The sequence below is a fragment of the Salmo salar genome, chromosome 20 (genome assembly GCF_965601325.2).
Source record: "Salmo salar chromosome 20, fSalSal1, whole genome shotgun sequence".
NCBI classification, from domain to species: domain Eukaryota; kingdom Metazoa; phylum Chordata; class Actinopteri; order Salmoniformes; family Salmonidae; genus Salmo; species Salmo salar.
Window position 1 is genome coordinate 18,824,665 of NC_138310.1, and position 16,758 is coordinate 18,841,422.

General features: G+C 44.4%; 1 protein-coding gene across 2 annotated transcripts in view; it reads left to right on the top strand.

The window, feature by feature from the left end:
• Positions 1-15,730, top strand: part of LOC106579978 (multiple epidermal growth factor-like domains protein 9) — a 36,160-nt gene extending 20,430 nt beyond the window's left edge. Inside the window, exons 3-6 of one of the 2 annotated variants that reach the window (XM_082966254.1) lie at positions 5,172-5,311; positions 6,756-6,905; positions 13,220-13,489; positions 13,598-15,730. In XM_082966254.1, the coding sequence (XP_082822380.1) occupies positions 5,172-5,311; positions 6,756-6,905; positions 13,220-13,489; positions 13,598-14,106 (1,069 nt within the window). In that variant the 3' untranslated portion in view covers positions 14,107-15,730. Of the gene's footprint in view, positions 1-5,171; positions 5,312-6,755; positions 6,906-13,219; positions 13,490-13,594 lie in introns of both variants that reach the window. The other variant, XM_014160459.3, reaches the window with a different exon arrangement.
• The last annotated feature ends 1,028 nt before the right edge of the window (positions 15,731-16,758 follow it).

The following is a 16,758-nucleotide window of genomic DNA, read 5'->3' on the forward strand; positions in this document are numbered from 1 at the left end:
GATGGACACACCAGCCTTTTGTATTACAGTCATATTCATCTTTTACTTTGCCATTTGGCATTCTATCACATTTGCTATTGGAACTCTGTAAGTGTGTCTGTGTGTTTTCGCTTAGGTCTATTTAATTGCATGGCCAGGAACAGAGAGCTTGCATTAAACTAATCACCTACTGGTTCCAGATCACAGCATAATACTGATCTGTTCTAGCCTGGAACCTGGGAGAGGACCAGGATGTCATTGGCTTGCAGACGTCTGGATCAGAGCTGCATGCCTGGGATTTCAACTTGAGCTCTTTGTTCTTCACATTTCCTCAAGGACATGAACTGACCGGATCTAGGTTTAGCATGAGCATATATCTGATCTGTATAGTGCCATAATGAAGGTGGCAGGTAGCTTAGTGGTTATAGCGTTTAACTAGTAACTGAAAGGTTGCAAGATCAAATCCCTGAGCTGACAAGGTAAAAATCTGTCGTTCTGCCCCTGAACAAGGCAGTTAACCCACTGTTCCTAGACCATCATTGAAAATAAGAATTTGTTCTTAACTGACTTACCAAGTTAAATAAAGGTTAATATGTATGTATGTATGTATAAATCTTAAACTATAGCCACAGTTCTCTTCAGACGAACATGGTAAATCCATTGAAAGTTGATGAGGTATTTGTTGTGGTTGAAGCCCAATATGAGATGTTCAGTTTCAGTTGTCGTCGCTTTTATCTTGCATAGGAAGGATGTGCTCCTTTTGGTAGCAGCTCTACATCGCAATGAGAATATGCTTGGCTCCTAGCCTACTAGACCACGTTGGTAGGAAGTTGCTACTTTTTCATTCACTCATCTGTAAGAAGCTATGTCTTATCAGTAACATGAAGCCTCCTAACAGGATGGGGTTTTGCACCAGTTCGTACTCCTGACACCCTCCTGTCGTCTGATTCCTCCAGGGCCTCAATACTAAATAATAAGGAGTGGAGCATTAGAAACAGTGCCGACTGCACTTTCTGTCTCTCTGTGTAGGCTGGGGGGGCTTGACGAACAGATACCGCTGTACAGGCACAGTCTGATAGAAATGGGACAAATCTCAAGCCTGTGGGAAAAACAAGCTGTTGCTAAGAGACAGTAGCATGACATAGGAGGCTTCGTGTTACTGTATCTTAGCAACTAAATGAATGATTGTATTCTGATATGACGTGGTACTGCTCTGTAAACCACTACCCTGATTTAGCTCCACAGTTATGTCAATATACTACCAAAAACAATCATGTTCTAGCTCAAATTACTTCCTTTCGCCATAAATGTTATATCAATAGTTTATTTGGGCCAATCCTTAGGGGCACTGTTTTTAAAGTTGCACATTTATCTTTCACCCTCGTCCTCTATGGAACGGAAACACAGTCTGTAATGAAATATTGATTTGGGGCAGTTGTTTCCGCCCATTTCTTTAGTCTCACTCTCTAATACAGTAGCCGAAACCAATTTCAATAATACTTTTTTATGTTTGCATATTTCTTGTCAGGAAGGAATTGAGAGATTGCGAGCCATTTTGTATGAATATGAAAACACGCATTGGTGTAAATGTGTTTTGGGTGCTTTCATTTCTTTATGTTGGGATATTTAGTTGAAAAAGCACTCTCTTTTCAAGGATTCCGGCGCACACCTCTCCCTTTTCATGTGAGTTTGATTGGACATGTTAGAATTACTAGGGCAATCAATGGGAACCCGGGGAGATCCCTCTCAATATCCTCCCTTCCCTTTGATGGGGTCATGTCATCATGAACCAGTTTAGCAGAGCACTGTGGGGGGAGCCGTAGTGCATTGATGTCCTTATCTCACACCTGAAATGAACTGTTACTGTTTTCTCCAAAGCGACATGTTAGCCTCTTGATCTAGTGGTCCATGCAGTTGGCTCCAGAGTGCAGGAAGTAGGTTGGTGCATCGGAATCCAAACGTCACAGGACACTCCTGGTATATGCTACACCGGCACAGCTGGGTGCCTTCTCTGACGTGGAGGAAGAACGAAGAGGATAGTGCTGTGTAGTATGAGGCCTAGTGACAGGCCACTGCAGGCGACCAACCCAACACTCACATTAGCAGGTGGCAGAATCCCATGCTGTTTTAGAGGCAAGGACTCAATGGGGAGGCTTTGTTGCTCTTATGGCTGGAGTGCAGTGGCCATGACTGCCAGCACATTGTGCCAGGCTTTACTCTGAGCTGAGTTACATAACTGGCCCAATGTATGATCCTGAGCCAGTGGTGCTCTGGAATGGATCACAACTCTTGGCCCTTAATGTTGTTAAACATTCTCTCTCTGAAGATCTGACAGTGTGCCCTGACTCTAATTCTCCCACCGCATTGTGTGTATGAGACCATAGACTGCATTTCTGACTTCTGCTGTTTCCCTGTGGTTAAAGAGGATGCGGTCAGCGCTGCAGCACAGACATGTGCTCAGTCTATTGTGATTCCCCAGTCATGCGCAAGCAACGTATGGCCGGCATCGCCATGGCAGCAGCAGAACAGGGTTAAGCTAAGCCTAGTTGCCATGTAATACTGACCTAGTTAATATGCGTCTGTAACACGGAACAGAGTGGCTGGGCGACGCAGCCTGAAGCCCAATGAAAACACACCAAAACAACCCCCTCCTCCCCCTAGTGGGTGGCAGTTTGAACATTTCATTGTGGCTCAGTAGATACCATCACAGATGGGGGCTTCTAGGGTGTCATCACAGGTTGGTTTTGGGTGGTGATACCAGTCGGGGAATTGGGCCACCAAGGAGGAGATCAGTGCTGTCATACAACACTGTTTACGTCTCGCCCTAAACACATTCAACTATGAGATTTTCTCACCATCTGCTCCCTTTGGCCAGAAAAGAAAAGCTTCTTACATCAGAGAGACTGAATCACTGACAGTGACACTGGGAACCTGCCTCCAAATTTCTTGTCTGTTTTTTTACCAAATAAGCTACCATTCTGGCAACTTTCCCAAAATCCACAGGTTTTCCAGAAATCATGGTTGGAGAATTCCAGATTTCCTGCTTATTCCCTCCTGATTCCGGGAATCTTTCAAATGTGATTTCTGAAAAACCTGACAAAGTGACAGGACTTTTGCAACTATAGGAACAGAAAAGAGCTCTTACTTCTCTACTGTGTCACATTCCTATGGCTCCCTCTCCAAGTCTACTTCTACCGTAGCTTTCTCCTCTCCACCTCCAATCCCATGGAGTTATATGATGGTGTATTTTTGTCTTTTGGGGGGGGGGGGTTCCATGTTTTTTTTAATGAATGTGTGTCTGTCTGTGTTTCTTCCGAGCTGCTTAAAGCCTTGTTCTTCCCATCAGGTTACACACAGTCCACTGAGCATTACCATCAACATAACATTTGCATCAATAGCAGTGTTTGAATACTGCTTCATTTGAATAAGGCCCACGCACTCATGGGAAGGCATTAAGGCAACTGCTCTGTCACTTCTTGGGCTTGGTTGTTATTTGCTTGTTGTAGTCCACAGATCTATTCGGTTGATCTTTTGGGTGAAAGAGAGTGATCAGGCGTGACTCATCGCGTCGTGTTTTTCCTTTGAGACTCGGGGATCAGCACACAGGACGATTTGGAATCGGAGAGCGCGTGTGTAGCCTATAGTGTAGACCCCCCAGTGTCTCATGTGCTGTATAATTCAATATAAGCTTCAGCTGAATGTTTTGCAGGCTGGCCACACAGCAGTATGTGGAATGTGCAGGTGAAATGCCGTGGAGTATGTTGGCATTAGGACAGAACGCATTAGCGAATGAAATAAGTGATGGTCAAAGCTCGACGGTGTGCTAAAGAGCTCAAGTTGAATTGGATTTAAGTGGGCTCCAGCAAGACTGGATAATCAAATAGAAAGCACCCTCTAGATCCAGCTGTCTGCAATCATACACATCATCATCAGCAGCAGCAGCACACTAACTCACTGTTTAGTTTTAGCCCGCCATTTTATTACCTCAGAGATTTACATAGACAATAACAGATGACAAACTCTATTTATTCTTCTCTTTCATTTGTAATCATTGATTACTTTCATCTCCTTCCAAAAGGCGTTGTACTGTAATCAAAACTACAGAGAATTCACTGTAATGATTGTACTTTAAATAAAAACTACAGAGATTCACTGTAATGATTGTACTTTAAATAAAAACTACAGAGAATTCACTGTAATGATTGTACTTTAAATAAAAACCAAAGGGAATTCTCTGTAATGAATGACTTGCCTGTTTTTGTTGTTGATTATAGGCCAACCCTACAGAACCTCACGGTACCATTCAGAGTTAGTTATGAGCTGCATGTCAGTCCACGATGACCAGAGACAACTGGGTGTAAATGAGTTATTGCTCGAGACAGATCTTTCTGTCATAGCTGGTCTTTCTACCCAGCAAGAGAGAGGGCTACGCAGGAGGGGGTTTGTGCTTTTGTGTCTTGCTGAGAGCCCTTGAGAGGTGCTGAATGCTTGAAGAGGGTCCCACAGGTACCCTGACCCATTCACTCCTCAAGGTCACTCTCTAATAGAGTATATGAGGGGAAAACCTGGCAGAAGAGGCCCTGTGAGGCTGAGTATTATCATGCCTGACCTGTAGGCTGTGGGATCCAGGCAGGCTCTCAGTCTCCAGCCTTGGACCAGATGTTCCTAGAGTGCTCCAGTCTGGTCCAGACTCTACCATGCTGCCCTGCCCCCAGAACATGCCAACCATGTTAGTGGAATTAAGTAGACAGCTTTGAACTGTGGAGGATGGGGGGCGGCTAACCCATGCCATTGAACCCATCTGGAGTAGCTGTGCTCTGTTCACCAAGGAGGGAAGGATCTGGTTTTCATTTTTTAAAGCAAAACTACAAGTTACACATTTCAACGACAACAATCTCTTAATTTAATCAAAACGGCCAGGGCGTGTTATGGATAGCAGATGTATTGATGGGAGAAACCACTCAGGATGTCATGTGTGAAACCATTAGAATAATCTGGACACAGAATGTCATGGCTAATGCAATCCTAACCAAATAGTGCAGTTTCACTGTCAGACTGTAGAGAGCTCTCAAACCCACCATTACAGCAGTACAGTTAGGCTGTTACACAACCTAAAGGCTGGACAATCAAATAGAGAAGGATCAAAGTATGTGATGTGACTGTATGCTGACTGTGCTCTCCTGTTCTTTCAGCTCAGGAATGTGTGTGTGTAAGACGGGAGTGTACGGGCCCAAGTGTGACGAGTGCCACCCAGGCTTCTTCCGTTTCAGCAGCACTGGGTGCCAACCCTGTCAGTGCAACAGCCTTACTAACTACTGCCACCCGCAATCGGGTGAGTAATCACTACACCACACCACACCTATCTACAAACCACAACAATCACCCTTTCAAATCAAATCAAAAAGGTTATTTGTCACGTGCGCCGACTACAACAGGTGTAGACCTTACAGTGAAATGCTTACTTACAGACTCTAACCAATAGTGCAAAAAAGGTATTAGGTGAACAATAGGTAAGTAAAGAAATAAAAACAACAGTAAAAAGACAGTGAAAAAACAGTAGCGAGTCTATATACAGACACCGGTTAGTCAGGCTGAATGAGGTAGTATATACATGTAGATATGGTTAAAGTGACTATGCATATATGATGAACAGAGAGTAGAAGTAGTGTAAAAGAGGGGGTGGCGGGACACAATGCAGATAGCCCGGTTAGCCAATGTGCGGGAGCACTGGTTGGTCGGGCCAATTGAGGTAGTATGTACATATGTATAGTTAAAGTGACTATGCATATATGATAAACAGAGAAAGCAGTAGCGTAAAAAGAGGGGTTGGGGGGCACACAATGCAAATAGTCCGGGTAGCCATTTGATTACCTGTTACACACTAATCCTGTGTGTGTGTGTGTGTGTGTGTGTGTGTGTGTGTGTGTGTGTGTGTGGTGTGTGTGTGTGTGTGTGTGTGGGTGTGTGTGTGTGTGTGTGTGTGTGTGTGTGTGTGTGTCCGTGTCCCATCCTGTGTATCGTTGTGTGAGTGGACACTTATTGAGAGGCTTGGAGAGGGTCAAGGTGGATGGGATTGTAGAACCCATCTGTCTACCATTGTGATGCAGAAGAATGGTAAATGCTGTGGATGTACTTCCTTAGCTCAGGTCTGATGTCATCAACAATGACCCTCTGCCAGCCAGGGAGCGTTACATAAGAAACATGAGGGTATGCAAAACACATTAGACTGTCTCTTCCAGATAAACATGACAGTGTTCCATTTCAATCTGAATACTGGAAAATCAAGCTGATTTGTTCCTACTTCTATAGGGTCATTGTTTTTTAGATAAGTGATAGTGAGGTGTCCTCTATTGTGAGGTGTGCTCTATTGTGAGGTGTCCTCTATTGTGAGGTGTCCTCTATCGTGAGGTGTCCTCTATCGAGAAGGACAGAAACAACAATAGTGTTTACTGTATTCCTTCATTTAGAGAACATCTGCAATGCCCCACTATACAGAATCATTTCATATCCCATATAGAAGCATTGGTTCCTATTCCATAAAAACCTCTCAACTCCATTACTATGTAACAGGCAACTAAACAGTCTGGGGCTCAAATCAGCAGGATAGTAGTATTTGCTGGATTAACGGTTTCTACACTATACAAACAAAACCACCAGTGTTCAGGTGTGGTCAATAAATACCATATGTCATAGTCCCTTACAGACCCGTTTTCAAAACATGTTAGCATAGGAAATGGATGTTAACTTTGAACCATAACTTCCCTCCTTTTCCACAGGCATCTGTCTGAACTGCCAGGCCAACACTCAAGGACCCAACAGTGAGGAATGCAAGCCTAGGTTCTACTGCAGCTCTGGTGCTGCCACCACCGATGCCTGTGTCCCCTGCCCCTGTTCCAACACCACCTCCACTGGCACCTGTCACATTGGTGAGTAGCCACTATCCCCTGCCTCAGTAGTGCCCTTCTTAGGTCACCATATTAGTACCCTTCTCCAGTCAATTCGTCGGGGTATGGACTCTACAAGGTGTCAAAAGCATTCCAAAGTGTACATGCTGGCCCATGTTGACTCAGGTTGGCTGGATGCCCTTTCTTGATACAAAATGGGAAACTGTTGAGCGTGGAAAAACCCAGCAGCGTTGCAGTTTTTTACACACTCAAACCGGAGCGCCTGGCACCTACTACCATACCCCGTTCAAAGGCACTTCAATCTTTTGTCTTGCCCATTCACCCTCTGAATGGCACACACACAATCCATGTCTCAATTGTCTCCCGGCTTAAAAATCCTACTTTAACCTGTCTCCTTCCCTTCATCTACACTGATTTGAAGTGGATTTAACAGGGATCATAGCTTTCACCTGGATTCACCTGATCAGTAAAATGTCATGGAAAGAGCAGGTGTTCCTAATGTTTTGTACACCCAGTGTAGAGTCCCTATTAATCTAATACCATCTCTGTGGGCCTAATAATAAAGATTTGTTGTTCAACTTTCAAAATGTATTACCTTTTAATGTGGTACTAACATAACCAAGAGGGGAAAGAAACGCACACCTATTTAGGCGAGGCGCTGGCTAGCGGAGTAGAACACTTCAAAAATCAACGGAGAGCCGCACACTCTAGGAGCTCAGATGCAATTTTAATAACCAACGTTTCCACAGACAAGCTGTCTTCATCAGGGTATATTAACATAACCAGTCATGATGTTTTCATCTGATTGTCAATCACCTCAAAATGCTCCTGTAAGCCTGGCTTCCTGCGCACGTTCGTCCGCTCTAAAATAATCCCCGCATCCGTAGGCTTCAGTGCACTGTGCACACGCCATTTGGGGAATGGAAAAAGACATCTGTAACAAAACACTTGCTGATTTTCATTCATTAGGCCTACACTTGTAACCTGACTCGACGCGTCCACTGAATTGATGCGTCTCGGCCACTCATCTCTGCCTTCACAAAATGTCGAACCATAGCGCATTTTGGAGAGCATTCCACACATTTTCAAGTCCATTCGTTAATTTTTAATGCGGGTGACATGCGGTAACGATAACTTTTAGGCTATTATACTATTATTTATCATGGCATCTTTGTTTTAATTATTGTGACAGGTTAATGTTCAACCGGTACAGCGTTACCCCCACTATTCTTAACTCTCCAACAGCGAAACACCATCGACAGTCACTGCCAGGGATGAAGGCTTTGTCCCCATTACTATAACCCCATTCGCAAGCATACTGCTTGTCTTTCACAGATAATTGCAATTTACTTGTGATGGTTTGCCAAAGCATCAATATCTGGACCCTCTGGTTGCCCGATGTTTAATCCCACCTATCTTTATTGTCCCTGCTGGTGTTGGTCTGTTAGGGCCTAACAGTTAGGCTTCTTGACAGTGGATGGGTCTCCTCACATCAGCAAAATCCCAAATGTCTCAGGTAGACGCGTTCGATATTAAGCATGTTTTAACCAAGCAAGCCAGTATCGGTTTGTACCCGTACTAAACTGATACCTCAGCAGATGAGGCCTGAGCCTTGGAGACACAGACATACGTAGAGTCCCTGTCTGTCTGTCACTGTCTCTCACCTCTCACTCCTCTCACCGTCCTCCCAACCTCTGATCTGACCAATCAGCCGCAGCCATGTGACTGCTGACGGTCTCCCATTGGGTCCCAGCAGCCTGGCAACAGCCATGTGGAGACAGGGAGTGGAAGGAGGACACACACCAGGCCGAGGTTGAGCTGAACATAGATCACACTGAACATCCTGGGCACAGCTGGCCAACTCACAGCAAGCTAGTCAGAACAGAGGGGGTGGGTGGCACCACAACACTGCTCCTTGAATTAGGGGTGGCAGGTAGCCTAGTGGTTAGAGCGTTGGGCCAATAACCGAAAGGTTGCTAGATCGAATCCCCGAGCTGACAAGGTAGAAATCTGTCGTTCCTCACTGAACAAGGCAGTTAACCCACCGTTCCTAGGCCGTCAATTGTAAATAAGAAATTGTTCTTAACTGACTTGCCTAGTTAAATAAAAAATTAACCAGGCAGCAGTAGGGTGATAATGTTGTGTGTGAGGAATCAACAAAAGCCTCAGAGGTTGCCCTGGCAACAGTGACTAATCCACAATGCAGTACCATGTGATTAAATGATCTGTGTGTAGCCTCTCTTTTCTCAAAGGTACATAACGGCTTGACTCATTCATCCTAAGGCTAATAAAACATTGACTTATTTGTGTGTGCGCATGAAAAGGAAGTGCAGGCCTGTCCGTGGCTGAGCTGGCTGTAGCAGTAGCGAGGGAGGATGGTACTAGATAAATATCCAGGTCAGGTTGTTGAGTCAGTGGAATGTGTGAAGGTCCTTTGCCTCTCCTGGTGATATAACACGTTTCCCTCTGACAACAGTGTTTCCACTGACAACGACCCAGGGTTAAACCCGACCAATCAGACACTGCCTATAGATAAGAGGTGTTATCACTCCTCGACTTTATTGGTCTAGCTCTCATCTAGGATTTGAATTGTCGCTTTGGAAAGTGTGCCTGTTGTGGACCCATATTGATCCATAAGTCGGGAAAGAGTTAGATATGGATGATCTTGAGCAGACTTAAGCCAGCACACATTTAGGGTACCAATAAGTATGTGGCTATTTTCTCATTTACCTTGCTTAGGAGGGGATCCACACTAACACTAATGACATGTAGAAAGCCTGATTACTGTGCTCAATAATATTTGGTGTCAGACCTCCTGGTACTTAATGGATGTGCTTACAGCAGAAGGGGATATATAACAGTTAGTGAAGCCATTAGGAGAGAAGGAAGGGCACTGTCTAGCAGCATCATATTACTAAGGACCAGAGGCTGGAGGAGAAAGCTGACCCTGGAGGAGACCAACATCTCATGATAATGAGAAGTGATGATGATGCTCTAACACAAGGGATCAGTCTTTAGAAACGATTCAAGTGAATTTGATTCCGGGCTGTAAAGACGTGTGTTTGTGGAACAGTGTTTGTTCCACGCTTTAGCCATATCTTTCTCTGATTACATCGGTGGTCGTGTGTGGCTCAGAGCATGGTGCTTGCTACGACAAGTGTTGTGGGTTCAATTCCCACTGGAGCCACCCACATAAAAACTTAAGTCGCTTTGGGTACACGTTTCTGCTAAATGGCTTATTATTATTGTTATTATTATTATTATTATCGTTTAATCTTTTCTCTGAAACTTTTGGGGTAGCTTTAAAATGTATCTGAGCAACAAAAACAATTATATTATTAGCTAGGGTATTCTTATAGCCCTTAAGTAGCCTAAAATAGACTATAGACACTGCCATAGGGCTTACGTTTTGCGTTGTGCAGTATTACAAACCAATCTGTGTTTGGCATTCTGGTGCCACCTAGTGGTGGTACATCAGCCAAGTCTCTTATGATTTATGATTGACCTGTACAGTTGAAGTCGGAAGTTTACTTACACGGAACCCAAACCGGCTGTGCGCCATCGTGCATAAATGTATTTTGTCCCTCCACACCAAACGCGATCACGACACGCAGGTTAAAATATCAAAACAAACTCTGAACCAATTACATTAATTTGGGGACAGGTCGAAAAGCATTAAACATGTATGGCAATTTAGCTAGCTAGCTTGGACATGCTAGCTAAATTGTCCAATTTAGCTAGCTTGCTGTTGCTAGCTAATTTGTCCTGGGATATAAACATTGAGTCGTTATTTTACCTGAAATGCACAAGATCCTCTACTCCTACAATTAATCCACACATAAACGGTCAACTGAATCGTTTCTAGTCATCTCTCCTCCTTCCAGGCTTTTTCATCTTTGAACTTATATGGTGATTGGCATCTAAACGTTCATAGTATTACCACGACGACCGGCAAACAGTTCGTCTTTCAATCACGCACGTGGGTATAACCAATGAGGAGATGGCATGTGGGTACCTGCTTCTATAAACCAATGAGGAGATGGCATGTGGGTACCTGCTTCTATAAACCAATGAGGAGATGGGAGAGGCAGGACTTGCAGCGCGATCTGCATCAGAAATAGGAATGACTTCTATTTTAGCCCTTGGCATCGCAGACGCTCATTGACGCGCATGAGCAGTGTGGGTGCAATAATTGAATAACATGGATTTCAAAATTGATTTTGCAAAGCTCGCGCACGCGACGTGTCCGGTCTGGTCAGCATATTAGGTTGGAGTCATTAAAACTTGTTTTTCAACCACTCAACAAATTTCTTGTTAACAAACTATAGTTTTGGCAAGTCAGTTAGGACGTCTACTTTGTACATGACACAAGTAATATTTCCAACAATTGTTTACAGACAGATTATTTCACTTATAACTCACTGTATCACAATTCCAGTGGGTCAGAAGTTTACATACACTAAGTTGACCGTGCCTTTAACAGCTTGGAAAATTCCAGAAAATGATGTCATGGCTTTAGAAGCTTCTGATGGGCTAATTGACATAATTTGAGTCAATTGGAGGTGTACCTGTGGATGTATTTCAAGGCCTACCTTCAAACTCAGTGCCTCTTTGCTTGACATCATGGGAAAATCAAAAGAAATCAGCCAATACCTCAGGAAAAAATTATAGACCTCCACAAGTCTGGTTCATCCTTGGGAGCAATTTCCAAACGCCTGAAGATACCACGTTCATCTGTACAAATAATAGTACGCAAGAATAAACACCATGGGACCACGCAGCCGTCATACCGCCGGGGCGCGTCTGTCTCCTAGTGGTGAATGTACTTTGGTGCGAAAAGTGTAAATCAATCCCAGAACAACATAAAAGGACCTTGTGAAGATGCTGGAGGAAACAGCTACAAAAGTATCTATATCCACAGTAAAACGAGTCCTATATCGACATAACCTGAAAGGCGCTCAGCAAGGAAGAAGCCACTGCTCCAAAACCGCCATAAAAAAAGCAAGACTACGGTTTGCAACTGCACATGGGACAAAGATTGTACTTTTTGGAGAAATGTCTTCTGGTCTGATGAAACAAAACTAGAACTGTTTGGCCATAACGACCATCATTATGTTTGGAGGAAAAGGGGGGAGGCTTGCAAGCCGAAGAACACCATCCCAACCGTGAAGCACGGGGTGGCAGCATCATGTTGTGCGGGTGCTTTGCTGCAGGAGGGACTGGTGCACTATACAAAATAGATGGCATCATGAGGGAGGAAAATTATGTGGATATATTGAAGCAACATCTCAAGACATCAGTCAGGAAGTTAAAGCTTGGTCGCAAATGGGTCTTCCAAATGGACAAATACCCCAAGCATACTTCCAAAGTTGTGGCAAAATGGCTTAAGGACAACAAAGTCAAGGTATTGGAGTGGCCATCACAAAGCCCTGACTTCAATCCTACAGAAAATGTGTATGCAGAACTGAAAAAGCGTGTGCGAGCAAGGTGGCCTACAAACCTGACTCAGTTACACCAGCTCTGTCAGGAAGAATGGGCCAGAATTCACGCAACTTATTGTGGGAAGCTTGTGGAAGGCTACCCAAAACGTTTGACCCAAATTAAACAATTTAAAGGCAATGCTACCAAATACTAATTGAGTGTATGTAAACTTCTGACCCACTGGGAATGTGATGAAAGAAATAAAAGCTGAAATAAATAATTCTCTACTATTATTCTGACATTTCACATTCTTAATTTCACATTCGCATCTGCTACAAGACCATGGTGCTTGCCTACGGAGCTGTGAGGGGAACGGCACCTCCGTACCTTCAGGCTCTCATCAGGCCCTACACCCAAACAAGGGCACTGCGTTCATCCACCTCTGGCCTGCTGGCCCCCCTACCGCTGCGGAAGCACAGTTCCCGCTCAGCCCAGTCAAAACTGTTCGCTGCTCTGGCACCCCAATGGTGGAACAAGCTCCCTCACGACGCCAGGACAGCGGAGTCAATCACCACCTTCCGTAGACACCTGAAACCCCACCTCTTTAAGGAATACCTGGGATAGGATAAAGTAATCCTTCTAACCCCCCCCAAAAAAAGATATAGATGTACTATTGTAAAGTGGTTGTTCTACTGGATATCATAAGGTGAATGCACCAATTTGTAAGTCGCTCTGGATAAGAGCGTCTGCTAAATGACAAAATAAAGTGGTGATCCTAACTGACCTAAGACAGGGAATTGTAACTAGGATTAAATGTCAGGAATTGTGAAAAACTGAGTTTAAATGTATTTGGCTAAGGTGTATGTAAACTTCCCACTTCAACTGTATTTGTGTGTTTTCTTTTGTTTCCCTAGACTCTGATGGGTTCCCAGTGTGTGACCAGTGCCTGTCTGAATACAGCGGTCAGCAGTGTGACCAGTGCAAGGCTGGATTCTACAGTGCCAACAGTGGGTGTGTCCCCTGTGACTGCAGTGGTAACGCAGACCCGACGCGCCCTGCCCAGCTCTGCCAACCTGACACTGGCCACTGCCTGAGCTGCACCAACAACACCACGGGGCCTCAATGCCAGCTCTGTGCCGCCGGCTTCACAGGGGACGCCCGCGCCCACAACTGCACCCGTCCAGGTAAGGGTCATCCAATCATTTGGTGCAGTGGAGTATTAGTATATTGCATGTGCCATGAGTAGCTGAATGCATGCCCATTCACATTGTAAATCATTTGTTTTTTAGCAGCACGGATAATTCCTACGCCAGAGCTCGTGACGACGACCGAGGCCTCTAAAACCCCCACCCCTGCTCCAACCCTCAGCAGCAAGGGCCTGTCCTCCACGGTGCCCACCGGTGCTCCCCCCTCCACCACTAACTTCAGCACCCTACTGAGCGTAGCCACCACCCAGGCGCTGCTCACCAGCCTGGGCAGCCCCTCAGACAACACTACAGCCGCCCTCACAGAGGTGTCCTGGACCCAGTTCAACGTCATCGTCCTGGCCGTCATCATCCTGGTGGTGGTGGTGCTGCTGGGCTTCGTGGGAGGGGTGTACACCTACCGAGAGTACCAGAATCGCAAGCTCAATGCTCCCTTCTGGACCATCGAGCTGAAGGAGGACAACATCAGCTGCAGCAGTTACCATGACAGCATTCCCAACGCTGACGTATCGGGCTTGCTGGAGGACGAGGCCAACGAGGTGGCGCCCAACGGCCAGCTGGCTCTCACCACCCAGGGCAACTGCTACAAGGCCTAGCCCACAGGGCAGACAGACAGACTGCACACTGCTAACAGACTGGACACACACACACAGAGGCTTCCGGCCTGGCTGCCAGCCTCACAGGACAGAGACATGAAATGGATAAAGACTTTCAAAGCTGCTGGACACCAAACCCAAAGCTCCATGTGTAACTCGACTCCCTCTACCCAGCTCCTCTCTCCCTCTGTGGAACAGAAGGAGATTCTGCAAAAGGCCATTGGCACCAACAGACTGACAGACAAAGGAAAAAGGGATGGTGTGTTTCTATTGCTTTTGTCCTGGCAAAAGATTACAAGATTTTGGGCTCCATTTCAGATTGAAGTGATTCACGTAAAATAAGAAGTCAATGAAGGGTCCAAAGAGTAGACTGTTTTACTTCAGTTGTGCCTGCAGGGGGCACTGTTAAAGATGTGGATGGTTGTGGTAATGGGGTGTTTGCCCATGCAAGAGTATAGGACCTTGTCTCTGTTGTATGGACACTGTTTCTTGTGAAGCTCAGTGGCCATCCGTCCACTCATCAGGAGACCGAGCATTTCAGAACCTTTTAAAACGGACTAACAGTTTAAGTTACAACTTGAACGGAGATCTGGTCCAGACAATGATTGTTATTTTAATGAATTGTATTTATTGTTTCAAGTTTTTTTCCTTGGGATAAATGTTCCACATGTAAGATGTTTTTCATGGTGTTTAAAACTGTGTGCTATATTGAATGCAAATTGAAAAGTGCAACATTTGTTCCTATGTATGTCTTTTTTGTTAGATATTGGGAAAAGTGAGGGCTGCTGGCTTAAATGACCTTGTCTTTTGTTTTCGGTTGTATCCTGTATGAACAATTGCCAGGTCCTTACCTTGAGTATTAACAAGGAGTGTTTTAGATGATGAAACAGACATACCTTGTATCCTCTCTCTACTCAGTAGTGTGCAGGGCAGTAGGTCCCGGTGCTTGTTTGTACTGATGGAGTGCTAATCAGCTGGTTTGAGAAAGGCCTACCTCTACGGAAGGTGTTGAACACATTCTTGCTCAAAACGTAGCTCTAGTCCATTTAAGCTGGTTTCATTATTAAGTAATCCAAATCTAGGACAAAATGATTCTAGCCTTAATTTCTTATATAGTCTTATATCAGTACAAAATAGACCAATCTTGGTAATGTGTTGCTGGCAGCAACACAATTAATCCTGCTCGTGCTTTTATGTTGTTTAATGATATCTATCTACAATGATATCTAGGATTTGTTTCTGTAAAAAGGAATTAATGGGTTAAGTTATTAAGGGAACGGACTCCTCAGGTACTGCCTCTTTCCCCAGTGTGATCACTGTAAATAAGAGTAAGACATTGTACAGTTGACTGTGAATAGGATCATTATTATTGTACAGGTGGAGTGCAGTGTACACTCAGAACAGTCGGTACGGTTACACTTAAAGGTTCCAATATGGTCTGGGCACAGTCCACAGGAAATTAATTATAAATAGACCTACCTTCTGTATTGTCTTGCAGGATACACGTCATCATCCCTAACTACTGATTTCAATTAAATTATTCATGATAAATTGTGTAAATACCACAAACAAAAAATGTCACATACAATGCTAAATAAAATTGGGTTTCTTGGTTAGTCTGTAACTGTGTTTATCTCCTTTATATTTGCATGTTTACCCTACCTGGAGTTTTATTTTGTTATTGTTTCACAGCGGCTGTGTTTCTGTGTTTGAGTCATCTCAGTGCTAATGAAGTGTATTTTTGTATTATTTTTATTTTAACTTTTATTTAACTAGGCAAGTCAGTTAAGAACTAATTCTTATTTACAATGACAGCCTACACCGGCCAAACCCGGGCCAATCGTGCACCGCCCTATGGGACTCCCAATCACAGCCGGTTGTGATACAGCCTGGATTTGAACCAGGGTGTTTGTAGTGACGCCTCAAGTGCTGAGATGCAGTGCCTTAGACCGCTGCGCCACTCACGAGCCTAAGTTCAACAGAGAAGACTGCTCTGAATGTTTTCTTTCTTATTAAAGCTAGAATCCGTAATTGCTACATCCATTTTTGGACTTATAAATGAATGAGATGTATATAAATATCCATTGATGCTTGAAGAAGATTATAAATCTCTCATCACCTTAGTTGAGCTTTTGTACATCATCAGAACCCAAAATATAAGCTTGTTTTACTCCAATGTTTGTAAACAACGTAAATGTAAACAAACACTGTGTAGCCTCAACATGGTTAAAACTATACATTTGATACACTATATATATCTACAAAAGTATGCAGACACCCATTCAAATGAGTGGATTCAGCTATTTCAGCCACACCCATTGCTGACAGGTGTATAAGCAACGTCAACGCAAGAACTGTTCATCGGAAGCTTCATGAAATGGGTTTCCACGGCTGAGCAGCCACACACAAGCCTAAGATCACCAGACGCAATGCCAAGCGTCAGCTGGAGGGGTGTAAAGCTCACCATCATTGGACTCCGGAGCAGTGGAAATGCGTTCTCTGGAGTGATGAATCACACTTCACCATCTGGTAGTCTGACGGACAAATCTGGGTTTGGCAGACGCAAGAAGAATAATAATGGTCTGGGGCAGTTTTTCATGGTTCGGGCTAGGTCCCTTAGTTCCAGTGAAGGGATATCTTAATGTTACAGCA